General features: G+C 44.5%; 1 protein-coding gene across 6 annotated transcripts in view; it reads left to right on the top strand.

Annotated features, from left to right (window-relative positions):
* The window catches only part of CFAP54 (cilia and flagella associated protein 54), a 752,512-nt gene that overhangs the window by 168,600 nt on the left and 571,349 nt on the right, over nt 1–12,563 (top strand). For all 6 annotated transcript variants that reach the window (XM_069764454.1, XM_069764457.1, XM_069764455.1 and 3 more), the window contains 2 exons: nt 3,051–3,179; nt 8,387–8,540. In XM_069764454.1, coding sequence (XP_069620555.1) covers nt 3,051–3,179; nt 8,387–8,540 — 283 coding nt within the window. The remainder of the gene's footprint in view (nt 1–3,050; nt 3,180–8,386; nt 8,541–12,563) is intronic.

Here is a 12,563-nt window from a genome sequence, read left to right as displayed (position 1 = left end):
ATAAGCACTATCGACTTGATCATTCTGCCAATTCCAGCCTACACTTTGAACGTTCAGGACTTAGTGCTGTGGTCCCTCCCAGATAAATAGTCTTTGAAAGTCTCTCATTGTGGGTGCTGTCGTGGCGATATGAAAACCGGTTTTTACTTACCGGTAATAGGATTTTACAGAGTCCACGACAGCACCCATACATCCCCCCCCCCATATTTAGTTGCTGATTCTTGCACTCTATTGGAAGGTGTGCTTTAGAGATCACTCTATAGAGGTGATGGTATTTAGTATTGTTTAAGATATTGTTATCATGTACTGATTCATTGGCGGTATCCCTTGTACTCTGGAACACAAAACTGGAGAGGCGAGGGGGACTGCCCTTTTAATCTGTAGTTTCCCGACCGGATGGTGGGCGTATCCCCTCTCTCGTTGTGGGTGCTATCGTGGACTCTGTAAAATCATATTACCGGTAAGTAAAAACCGGTTTCCTGTGTCTATCTGCAGTCTTCTCCTGCCTGCTAGGACACGTAAGCTCTGCCTGCTACAGCCAATCTAGTTTGGTATCCGCTGCCAGTTTGACTTTTTCTGGACTCGAACCTCTTCACTGCTTCTGGACTCTTTTCTAGTGACTGCCAAACCTAGTATGAACTGTGTCTTATTATTATCTGCTTCACCACAGAGGGTGCTACACCCATAAGACTTTGCCCGCAGCAGAGCTGAAAATGAACTATTCCTAAGAAGGACCTTGTTTGCTATTTACTTGAACTGTTGTGCACATGCTGCATTCACGTTTGTGCATATAAACACTGACTCTGCCTGCAGCAGAGCTGTTAAGGCACTTCTCCTCATATCATCTTGTTTGCTGTGTTTGAACTTGCTCACGCCTTGCACCTGTGTTCATTTGACTAAGGCCAGGTTCACACTGCGTTAACAGCAGCCCGTTCAACACATGCGTTAATGGGCTGCTGTTAATGCAAGTGCCGACTTGTCATACCGCTAGTGCAGATAGAGCTAGCAGATGCTCTACCTGCGCTAGCAGTGACGGACCCAGAAACGCTGCAGCCCGCGTCTCAGGGTCCGTCACTCAATGACGGCACATCGCTAGTGCATGCCCATTGTTGACGTGCGCTAGCGATGCTTCCGACATAGGGCATAATGGCGGCGTTAACGGACTGCGTTACACCGCGTTATGCCGCGGTGTAACGTAGTCCATCTAATGGATCGCTAAAACGCAGTGAGAACCTGGCCTAATACAGACTTTACACTGCACTTTGGTTCAGTTGCCTTATTTGTCTCAAGCCAAGAGATTCCTGAGGGTACCACTATAATTGTTACACATCCTCACTCCAAAACCCCCCCACACATTAAATCCACCATTTCCACTCCAAATCTCCCCCCCACACATTAAACACCCCCATCCCCATGACAAATCCCCCACACACACATTTAATCCCCCCCACACATTAAATCCCTCATCCCCACTCCAATTCTCCCCACACTCAATAAATCCCCCATCCTCACTCAAATTGTCCCCACACACATTAAACACACCGATCCCCACTCCAATTCTCCCTCCACACAATAAATCCCCCCATCTCCACTCAAATTCTCCCCCTACACAATAAATCCACCATCCCCACTCAAATTCTCCTCCCACACAATAAATCCCCCATCCCCACTCATTCTCCCCCCATACAATAAATCCCCCATCCCCACTCACATTAAATCTCCCCCCGCACCTTCACCTCCACTGGAGTACTTACCAGCACTTACCACCACGCTGCAGAGCCGGCGAGTGACGTCAGCAGTGTGATCACATGACATGATCACGCTGCTGACGTCGCTCTGATCCGGCGGTCAGAGACTCAATTGTACTTGCTTCTGTAAGATGCGAGTAAAATTGATTCCTGGGAGCCGGTGCGCTGCAGCTTCTCTGTGCCGGTTGTCAGCTTGACAGTTGGCACAGAGAACAGCTGACTCCCAGTCCGGGAGGCATCAGAATGCAGCCGCCAGGGGACACACTACAGACCGCCGCATTAGGCGGCCCGACAGCGCCCCCCGCTGGCTGCACCCGTGGCACGTGCCCCGGCTGCCCCCCCTAGATACCTCTCTGAGGGGAGCTGAGAGGTCTAGCACCCACAGTGTACACGGTGGTGCAGTCACCCACGGCAGCTGGTCTCAGGAGGTGGACTGGCGTGTTTATTGGCTGCAGTCCAGAGGATATGGTTCCCTGCTGCGATCTGAAGGATATCATGTGCTGTGTATTATTTCAGTTAAACATTAAAAAGACTTTTGCTTTGAACTTTACTGGGTCACTGCCTCATCACTTCAAAGTTTGGATACACCACACTATGTATGGAAAAAGTTCCTTGTAGTTATGAGTCTGGAATCAGACTTTTCACAGTTTTCCATGCTAATTTTTTGTCACCAAAGACAGGAGTGGATTAAAAGAAAATAATAAGAGAAATTTAAGAAGGAACTTCTAATCCTCTTTACTTTTTAATTTTAGATTCTTGTAATTGATTCTCAAAAGCACAATTTTCTTTCCTGATAGATCCCCTTCTGGCTTTGGCACAATAAAATGTAAACCAGTCTGCACCTCAAAATGCAGGAAAAGCGGTGTGCGGCATTCTTGCTAGTCTTTGTTGTATAGAAAATTAGAAATGTTCATCTTCTGCATTGCCTATTATTGTGGTAATTTAAAAACTACTGATAACCTCTCAAGTTTCAGTTGAACGTGCATTGAGCAACTACTCAAACATTTCTTTTTCTTTTATTTGAGTATTTTATTCCGTCAGGACAAATGGCTCCATTAATCTTATTGAATTGGTAATGGAAGACTGGGAGCTTAGGTAATTTAATTTATTACATGGGTCACACAGAAATTAATTTTGCAATTCTGTTAAAGGTAAATCAATTTGTCAATTTTCGGTTTGAATTTATGAGAAAATGTGTTAGAAAAAACTAAAGTTTTTCATTAATAAATAAGCCTCTCATTAGTTTCAGATCCAGGTAAAGATTATCTTTTATCCTTATGTGGCATATTGTTTTTATTGCAGAAACCCCCTCTGAACCAGCTGATTTTTGCATATGAAACCCTAGACAAAGCAATTAATGGAGTAGCTGTATCCCTATCAGAAAGCCCTGGACATCATAATATATCACTTGCTGACCACTACATTAGAACGGTAGGATCACAGGAATATGCTAACCTTGTAGTAGTAGATAAGGTTGTAATTCAAAGCGGTTGTCCGGGATTATTCAAAAAATTAGCTAAGGGCAGAAATGGTATAAACATTAAAATAAGTATTATTCACTTATTAAGGGGAACCTGTCACCCCCAAAATCGAAGATGAGCTAAGCCCAGTGGCATCAGGGGCTTATCTACAGCATTCTGTAATGCTGTAGATAAGCCCCCGATGTATCCTGAAAGATGATAAAAAGAGGTTATATTATACTCACCCAGGGGCGTTCCCGCTGCGGTCCGCTCCGATGGGTGTTGCGGTCCGGTCCGGCATCTCCCATCTTCATAGGATGACCTCCTCTTCTTGCCTTCACGCTACGGCTCCTGCCAGGCGTACTTTGTCTGCCCTGTTGAGGGCAGAGCAAAGTACTGCAGTGCGCAGGTGCCGGGTCTCTTTGACCTTTCCCAGCGCCTGCGCACTGCAGTACTTTGCTCTGCTCACAACAGGGCAGACAAAGTATGCCTGCTCCTCAGGCGCAGCATGAAGACCAGAAAAGGACGTCATCCTAAGAAGATGGGAGGCCCCGGACCGGACCGCGATGCCCATCAGATCGGACCGCCCCCCAGGTGAGTATAATCTAACCTCTTTTTATCATCTTTCAGGATACATCAGGGGCTTATCTACAGCATTACAGATTGCTGTAGATAAGCCCCTGATGCTGGTGGGCTTAGCTCATCTTCGATTTTGGGGGTGGCAGGTTCCCTTTAAAACTTATACCATTCCATCAATACTAATTTATGTGTCCCTGCAGTTCTGCTATTTTAGTCACTTTCTTGTCTTTATCCTTATTTTTTTAAGCAACCCCTTTGATAATGTTCTACGGTAACGAGCACAGTGGGCCCCCAGTCAACCTTTCTCTTTTACAAAGATTAATCCAATGATCGATGGCAATGTACTTACCGTATATAGTCGTCTATAAGTTGACCCGAGTATAAGTTGAGGCACCTAATTTTGCCATGAAAAACTTGGAAAACGTATTGACTCGAGTATAAGCTGGGTATGCATTGTCCCAAAATCAATATGCTGGTTCCCCATCTCTGTCCTTGTATGCATGGCTCCCAATCTCTGTCCTTGTATGCATGGCTCCCAATCCCTGTCCTTGTATGCATGGCTCCCCATCCCTGTCCTTGAATGCATGGCTCCTTATCCTCGTCCTTGTATGCATGGGTCCTTATCTCCTATCCTTGTATGCATGGCTCCTTATCCTTGTCCTTGTATGCATGGCTCCTTATCTCCTATCCTTGTATGCATGGCTCCCAATCTCTGTCCTTGTATGCATGGCTCCCAATCCCTGTCCTTGTATGCATGGCTCCCTGTCCCTGTCCTTGTATGCATGGCTCCCCATCCCTGTCCTTGAATGCATGGCTCCCCATCCCTGTCCTTGAATGCATGGCTCCTTATCCTCGTCCTTGTATGCATGGCTCCTTATCTCCTAGCCTTGTATGCATGGCTCCTTATCCCTGTCCTTGTATGCATGGCTCCTTATCTCCTATCCTTTTCTGCATGGCTCCTTATCCCTGTCCTTGTATGCATGGCTCCTTATCCCCTATCCTTGTCTGCATGGCTCCTTATCCCCTATCCTTCTATGCATGGCTCCTTATCCCATACCTTTGTTGCATGGCTCCCCATCTCTGTCCTTGTATGCATGGTTCCTCATCCCTATGAAAAAAAAATATCCTACTTACCTTCCCTGCGCACCCTCGCTGCATCTCGTTCCGTTGCCAGCAGCACTTCTGGCCGAACGATCACGTGTCCCCACCCATTACGGTAATGAATATTCACCTTTTTCCACGCCTATGGGAGTGGAGAATGGCGAATATTCATTACCTTAATGAGTGGGCATCCATGATAGCCCGGCTGCTGCTGGAAGACGGCAGCTGCGGCTGTAACTGTGCACGCTATAAAAGAAATGAATATTCACTGCCAGTGCAGTGAATATTCATTTCTCTTTAGCAGCGAGCTCACTCAGCAGTGATTTTAGTCTTGGAACTCTGCCATGCAGGCCAATTTTATGCAGTCTCTTTATTATGGTGGAGTCATGAACACTGACCTTAAATGAGTCAACTGAGGCTTGCAGTTCTTTGAATGTTGATGTGGGGTCTTTTATGATGGGATCTTGGATGAGTCGTCGTTGCGCTTTTGGGCTAATTTTGGTTGACCGGCCACTTGTGGGAAGGTTCACCACTGTTCCATGTTTTCGCCATTTGTGGATAATGGCTCTCACTGTGGTTCACTGGAGTCGCGAAGCTTTAGAAATGGCTTTATTCCCTTTTCCAGACTGGTAGATCTCAATTACTTCGTTAGTCATTTATTCCAGAATTTATTTGGTTAGCAGCATGGTGTCTAGTTTTCAATGATCTTTTGGTCTACTTCACTTTGCCAGGCAGATCCTATTTACAGTTGTGAGAACAATACCAGGTTGTATTTTGCCTGCTAGAAGATTGTACTAAATTGTGCAAAAAAAAGCCCCACGACCAAGGAAATAACCAACTCCATATTTAGTGACAAAGAAGGAGAAAGAAGGAGTTACTTGGTTATAAACGATATATTTTTATTAGTTACATATAATACAAAAAAGTACAAAATGGTAGTAATAAAATGCACAAGGATGGAAAAAGAGGCCCACCGGTGCCTATTAACAACCAAACACATATGTTGTAAGCAGGCAGAGAGCTGCTCAGTACAATAAGTGATATAAACAAGCTGTCAATTGACACCATAAAAAATTTCTTATGTTAAGAGCAGCAATTACCAGTATATATGGGGGGAAAGAGGCACCAGGCTGGATCCAGGGGAACCCCAACGCGCGTCTCGCTTGTTAATGCAGTGCTTTCTCAAAAAGATATACCTATTTACAGTGGGTACAGAAAGTATTCAGAACCCTTTTACATTTTTCACTCTTTGTTTCATTGCAGCCATTTGGTAAATTCAAAAAAGTTCATTTTTTTTCTCATTGATGTACACTCTGCACCCCATCTTGACTGAAAAAAACAGAAATGTAGAAATTTTTGGAAATTTATTAAAACAGAAAAATGAAATATCACATGGTCATAAGTATTCAGACCCTTTGCTCAGACACTCATATTTAAGTCACATGCTGTCCATTTCCTTCTGATCCTCCTTGAGATGGTTCTACTCCTTCATTGTAGTCCAGCTGTGTTTAATTATACTGATAGGACTTGATTTGGAAAGGCACACACCTGTCTATATAAGACCCCACAGCTCACAATGCATGTCAGACCAAATAAGAATCTTGAGCTCAAAGGAACTGGCCAAGGAGCTGAAAGACAGAAGGGTGACAAGGCACAGTTCTGGCCAAGGTTACAACAGAATTTCTGCAGTACTCAAGGTTCCTAAGAGCACAGTGGCCTCCATAATCCTTAAATGGAAGAAGTTTGGGACCACCAGAAGTCTTTCTAGACCTGGCTGTCCAGCAAATCTGAGCAATTGTGGGAGAAGAGCCTTGGTGGCAGAGGTAAAGAAGAATCCCAAGATCACTGTGGCTGAGCTCCATAGATGCAGCAGGGAGATGGGAGAAAGTTCCACAAAGTCAACTATCACTGCAGCCCTCCACCAGTCGGGCCTTTATGGCAGAGTGGCGAAATGGAAGCCTCTCCTCAGTACAAGACATAGGAAAGCCCGCATAGAGTTTGCTAAAAAACACATGACGGACTCCCAGACTATGAGAAATAAGATTCTCTGATCTGATGAGACAAAGATAGATCATTTTGGTGATAATTCTAAGTGATATGTGTGGAAAAAAACAGGCACTGTGCATCACATGCCCAATACAATCCCAACAGTGAAACATGGTGGCAGCATCATGCTATGGGGGTGTTTTTCAGCTGCAGGAACAGGACGACTTGTCATTGAAGGAAACATGAATGCGGCCAAGTACAGAGATATCCTAGATGAAAACCACTTCCAGAGTGCTAGACAATTATTACCCTAAGCACACAGCTAAAATAACAAAGGAGTGGCTTCAGAACAACTCTGTTACCATTCTTGACTGGCCCAGCCAGAGCCCTGACCTAAACCCAATTGAGCATCTCTGGAGAGACCTGAAAATGGCTGTCCACCAACGTTCACCATCCAACCTGATGGAACTGGAGAGGATCTGCAAAGAAGAAAGGCAGGGGATCCCCAAATCCAGGTGTGAAAAACTAGTTGCATCATTCCCAAGAAGACTCTTGGCTGTACTAGCTCAAAAGGGTGCTTCTACCCAATACTGAGCAAAGAGTCTGAATACCTATGACCATGTGATATTTCAGTTTTTCTTTTTTCATAAATTTGCAAAAATTTCTACATTTGACTTTTTTTTAGGCAAGATGGGGTGCACTGTGCACATTAATGAGAAAAAATGACCTTTTTTAAATTTACCAAATGGCTGCAATGAAACAATGTGGCAGTAATCAGACCTGAGTGTGGCTAGGGAAATTGACTTCAATTTCCCAAAGATGTGATAAACCACAGTTAGTTTATGTTTTAAGTGAGTGGGGCAAACACTTTTTCACACAGGGCCCTGTAGGTTTGACTTTCTTTTCCCCTTAATAATAAAGACCTTTATTTATAAACTGCATTTTGTGATTACTTGTGTTATCTTTGTCTAATATTTAAATTTATTCTGTGATCTGAAACATTTTAAGTGTGACAAGCTTGAAAAAGAATAGGAAATCAGGGGGCAAACACTTTTTCACACCACTGTAAATAAGTTAGCTATAGAGAATGTATAACTGATGGAGAAAGGTTGAAATTGATGGAGCTGTGTCTTTTATCATCCTATATAACTATCAGTCCAGTAAGTGATACATCGCTGGAGTAAGGGTCTCCCTGCCAATACATCATGCTGCTGTCAGATGGGTATCAAAAACCTGGCGACAGACTCTGTTTACAGCACAGCTATTGTAACACGTATGGATCCAACATTTGCCTATATATGATATAGTGCTACTTGATGTTAATTTCTAGATTGTAAGCTAAGTTTCCAGAAAACAATGTATTATGCAGATTACTTGCTTACTGAATATTCAGTGTTTTGTAAATTCTTGGTTAAATCCTGAAGTAATGTTTGTTAGGATTATAAACTAATTAAAACACAAGAACACAAATGAATCCTAATCCTTTCTGTATATGTTTGTGTTTTCTGTTAGCTGGGTGCAAAGAGACAGCGTGCAGAAGACACACTTAAAGCTCAGAACTGTTCTTCCAAGTCCCTTGTAAATAATGTCACCATGATGGATTTGCAGCTCGAGTTAATTGTAGCCCAGCATCGGGTGTCAATCAAAATTCTCTGTCAAGAAAAAGGTAGGAGATCTGCTTGTGCTATATCCGTCTCAATGATAGGGCTGCTATGGCAGAGTGTCTCACCATGTAACAAAGCCCATTAGCAGAAAAATGGAGTTGATACATCTGAAAAGAAGCAAATCATGTCAATTTCAGGCATCGTCTTCAGCAAAATGCAGCAGGTGACAAAGCCTGCTATAGTTTGCTTACAAACAGCGGCTATTGTTATGTACTGTTTACTAGCCCTGTAGGTGTTGTACAGTGCCGTGTGCTCACTTTCTAACTAGCCCTGTAGGTGTTGTACAGTGCCGTGTGCTCACTTTCTAACTAGCCCTGTAGGTGTTGGACAGTGCCGTGTGCTCACTTTCTAACTAGCCCTGTAGGTGTTGTACAGTGCCGTGTGCTCACTTTCTAACTAGCCCTGTAGGTGTTGTACAGTGCCGTGTGCTCACTTTCTAACTAGCCCTGTAGGTGTTGGACAGTGCCGTGTGCTCACTTTCTAACTAGCCCTGTAGGTGTTGTACAGTACCGTGTGCTCACTTTCTAACTAGCCCTGTAGGTGTTGTACAGTGCCGTGTGCTCACTTTCTAACTAGCCCTGTAGGTGTTGTACAGTGCCGTGTGCTCACTTTCTAACTAGCCCTGTAGGTGTTGGACAGTGCCGTGTGCTCACTTTCTAACTAGCCCTGTAGGTGTTGTACAGTGCCGTGTGCTCACTTTCTAACTAGCCCTGTAGGTGTTGTACAGTGCCGTGTGCTCACTTTCTAACTAGCCCTGTAGGTGTTGTACAGTGCCGTGTGCTCACTTTCTAACTAGCCCTGTAGGTGTTGGACAGTGCCGTGTGCTCACTTTCTAACTAGCCCTGTAGGTGTTGTACAGTGCCGTGTGCTCACTTTCTAACTAGCCCTGTAGGTGTTGGACAGTGCCGTGTGCTCACTTTCTAACTAGCCCTGTAGGTGTTGGACAGTGCCGTGTGCTCACTTTCTAACTAGCCCTGTAGGTGTTGTACAGTGCCGTGTGCTCACTTTCTAACTAGCCCTGTAGGTGTTGGACAGTGCCGTGTGCTCACTTTCTAACTAGCCCTGTAGGTGTTGTACAGTACCGTGTGCTCACTTTCTAACTAGCCCTGTAGGTGTTGTACAGTGCCATGTGCTCACTTTCTAACTAGCCCTGTAGGTGTTGTACAGTGCCATGTGCTCACTTTCTAACTAGCCCTGTAGGTGTTGTACAGTGCCGTGTGCTCACTTTCTAACTAGCCCTGTAGGTGTTGTACAGTGCCATGTGCTCGCTTTCTAACTAGCCCTGTAGGTGTTGTACAGTGCCGTGTGTGTTGTGAATTCTGTGGCTGAATTCACTCCTGTGGTCACAAGTGGTACTGCAGCTTCTGAGCTTCCTCCCTCAGGTGTTCTGGTGAGCTCGTTAACTGCTTCATTACTTAACTCCGCCTGATGCTGCTATCCTTGCTCCTTGTCAATGTTTCAGTGTTGGATCTGAGCTTCTCCTGATTGTTCCTGTGACCTGCTGCTCTTTATAGCTAAGTGCTTTTTGCTTTTTTGTTGCTTTTTTTCTGTCCAGCTTGTCTTTTGTTTTGCTGGAAGCTCTGAGACGCAAAGGGTGTACCGCCGTGCCGTTAGTTCGGCACGGTGGGTTTTTTTTTGCCCCCTTTGCGTGGTTTTGCTTTAGGGTTTTTTGTAGACTGCAAAGTTCGCTTTACTGTCCTCGCTCTGTCCTAGAATATCGGGCCCCACTTTGCTGAATCTATTTCATCCATACGTTTTGTCTTTTCATCTTGCTCACAGTCATTATATGTGGGGGGCTGCCTTTTCCTTTGGGGAATTTCTCTGGGGCAAGTCAGGCCTATTTTTCTATCTTCAGGCTAGCTAGTTTCTTAGGCTGTGCCGAGTTGCCTAGGTAGTTGTTAGGCGCAATCCACAGCCGCTTTTAGTTGTGTTTAGGATAGGATCAGGTGTGCAGTCTACAGAGTTTCCACGTCTCAGAGCTCGTTCTTGTATTTTTGGGTATTTGTCAGATCACTGTGTGCGCTCTGATCGCTAAGCACACTGTGTTTCTGGATTGCCTTCATAACACCTGTCATTAGCAAACATAACAGTACAAGGAGCCAAACTAATGATTCTCAATAGAGGGAAAGAAAAAGTTCTGACATCATTTTTTTTTTTTTTTCTGCTCTGTGTTCACTTTTTTTTTTTCCCCTAGACATTTGGGTGATTCTGGACACAGGTGTGGACATGGATATTCAGGGTCTGTGCTCTTCAATGGATAATCTCGTTATAAATGTACAAAAAATTCAAGATACTATTGATCAGAAATCTATGTTAGAACCAAGAATTCCTATTCCTGATTTGTTTTTTGGAGATAGAACTAAGTTTCAAAAATAATTGTAAGCTATTTCTGGCCTTGAAACCTCATTCTTCTGGTAATCCTATTCAACAGGTTTTGATTATTATTTCTTTTTTGCGCGGCGACCCTCAAGACTGGGCATTTTCTCTTGCGCCAGGAGACCCTGCATTGAGTAGTGTCGATGCGTTTTTCCTGGCGCTCGGATTGCTGTACGATGAGCCTAATTCAGTGGATCAGGCTGAGAAAAATTTGCTGGCTTTGTGCCAAGGTCAGGATGATATAGAAGTATATTGTCAGAAATTTAGGAAATGGTCAGTACTCACTCAGTGGAATGAATCTGCGTTGGCAGCTTTGTTCAGAAAGGGTCTCTCTGAGGCTCTTAAGGATGTCATGGTGGGATTTCCTATGCCTGCTGGTTTGAATGAGTCTTTGTCTTTGGCCATTCAGATCGGTCGACGCTTGCGCGAGCGTAAATCTGTGCACCATTTGGCGGTACTGCCTGAGGTTAAACCTGAGCCTATGCAGTGCGATAGGACTATGACTAGAGTTGAACGGCAGGAATACAGACGTCTGAATGGTCTGTGTTTCTACTGTGGTGATTCCACTCATGCTATTTCTGATTGTCCTAAGCGCATTAAGCGGTCCGCTAGGTCTGCCGTCATTGGTACTGTACAGTCCAAATTCCTTCTGTCCATTACCTTGATATGCTCTTTGTCGTCGTTTTCTGTCATGGCGTTTGTGGATTCGGGCGCTGCCCTGAATCTGATGGATTTGGATTATGCTAAACGTTGTGGGTTTTTCTTGGAGCCTTTGCGGTGTCCTATTCCATTGAGAGGAATTGATGCTACACCTTTGGCCAAGAATAAACCTCAATACTGGGCACAGCTGACCATGTGCATGGCTCCTGCACATCAGGAAGTTATTCGCTTTCTGGTGTTGCATAATCTGCATGATGTGGTCGTGTTGGGGTTGCCATGGCTACAAACCCATAATCCAGTATTGGATTGGAATTCCATGTCGGTATCCAGCTGGGGTTGTCAGGGGGTACATGGTGATGTTCCATTTTTGTCGATTTCGTCATCCACCCCTTCTGAGGTCCCAGAGTTCTTGTCTGATTATCAGGATGTATTTGAAGAGCCCAAGTCCGATGCTCTACCTCCGCATAGGGATTGTGATTGTGCTATCAATTTGATTCCTGGTAGTAAATTCTCTAAAGGTCGATTATTTAATTTATCCGTGCCCGAACACGCCGCTATGCGCAGTTATGTGAAGGAATCCCTGGAGAAGGGACATATTCGCCCATCGTCATCACCACTGGGAGCAGGGTTCTTCTTTGTAGCCAAGAAGGATGGTTCGCTGAGACCGTGTATTGATTACCGCCTTCTTAATAAGATCACTGTTAAATTTCAGTATCCCTTGCCATTGTTATCTGACTTGTTTGCTCGGATTAAGGGGGCTAGTTGGTTCACTAAGATAGATCTTCGTGGTGCGTATAATCTGGTGAGAATCAGGCAAGGAGATGAATGGAAAACTGCATTCAATACGCCCGAGGGTCATTTTGAGTATCTAGTGATGCCGTTCGGACTTGCCAATGCTCCATCTGTGTTTCAGTCTTTTATGCATGACATCTTCCGTGAGTATCTGGATAAATTCCTGATTGTTTACTTGGATGACATTTTGATCTTCT

Source organism: Ranitomeya imitator, chromosome 4, assembly GCF_032444005.1.
Source record: "Ranitomeya imitator isolate aRanImi1 chromosome 4, aRanImi1.pri, whole genome shotgun sequence".
NCBI lineage: Eukaryota > Metazoa > Chordata > Amphibia > Anura > Dendrobatidae > Ranitomeya > Ranitomeya imitator.
The sequence above is the reverse complement of the archived record's forward strand: the minus strand, read 5'-3'. Positions and strand labels throughout refer to the sequence as shown.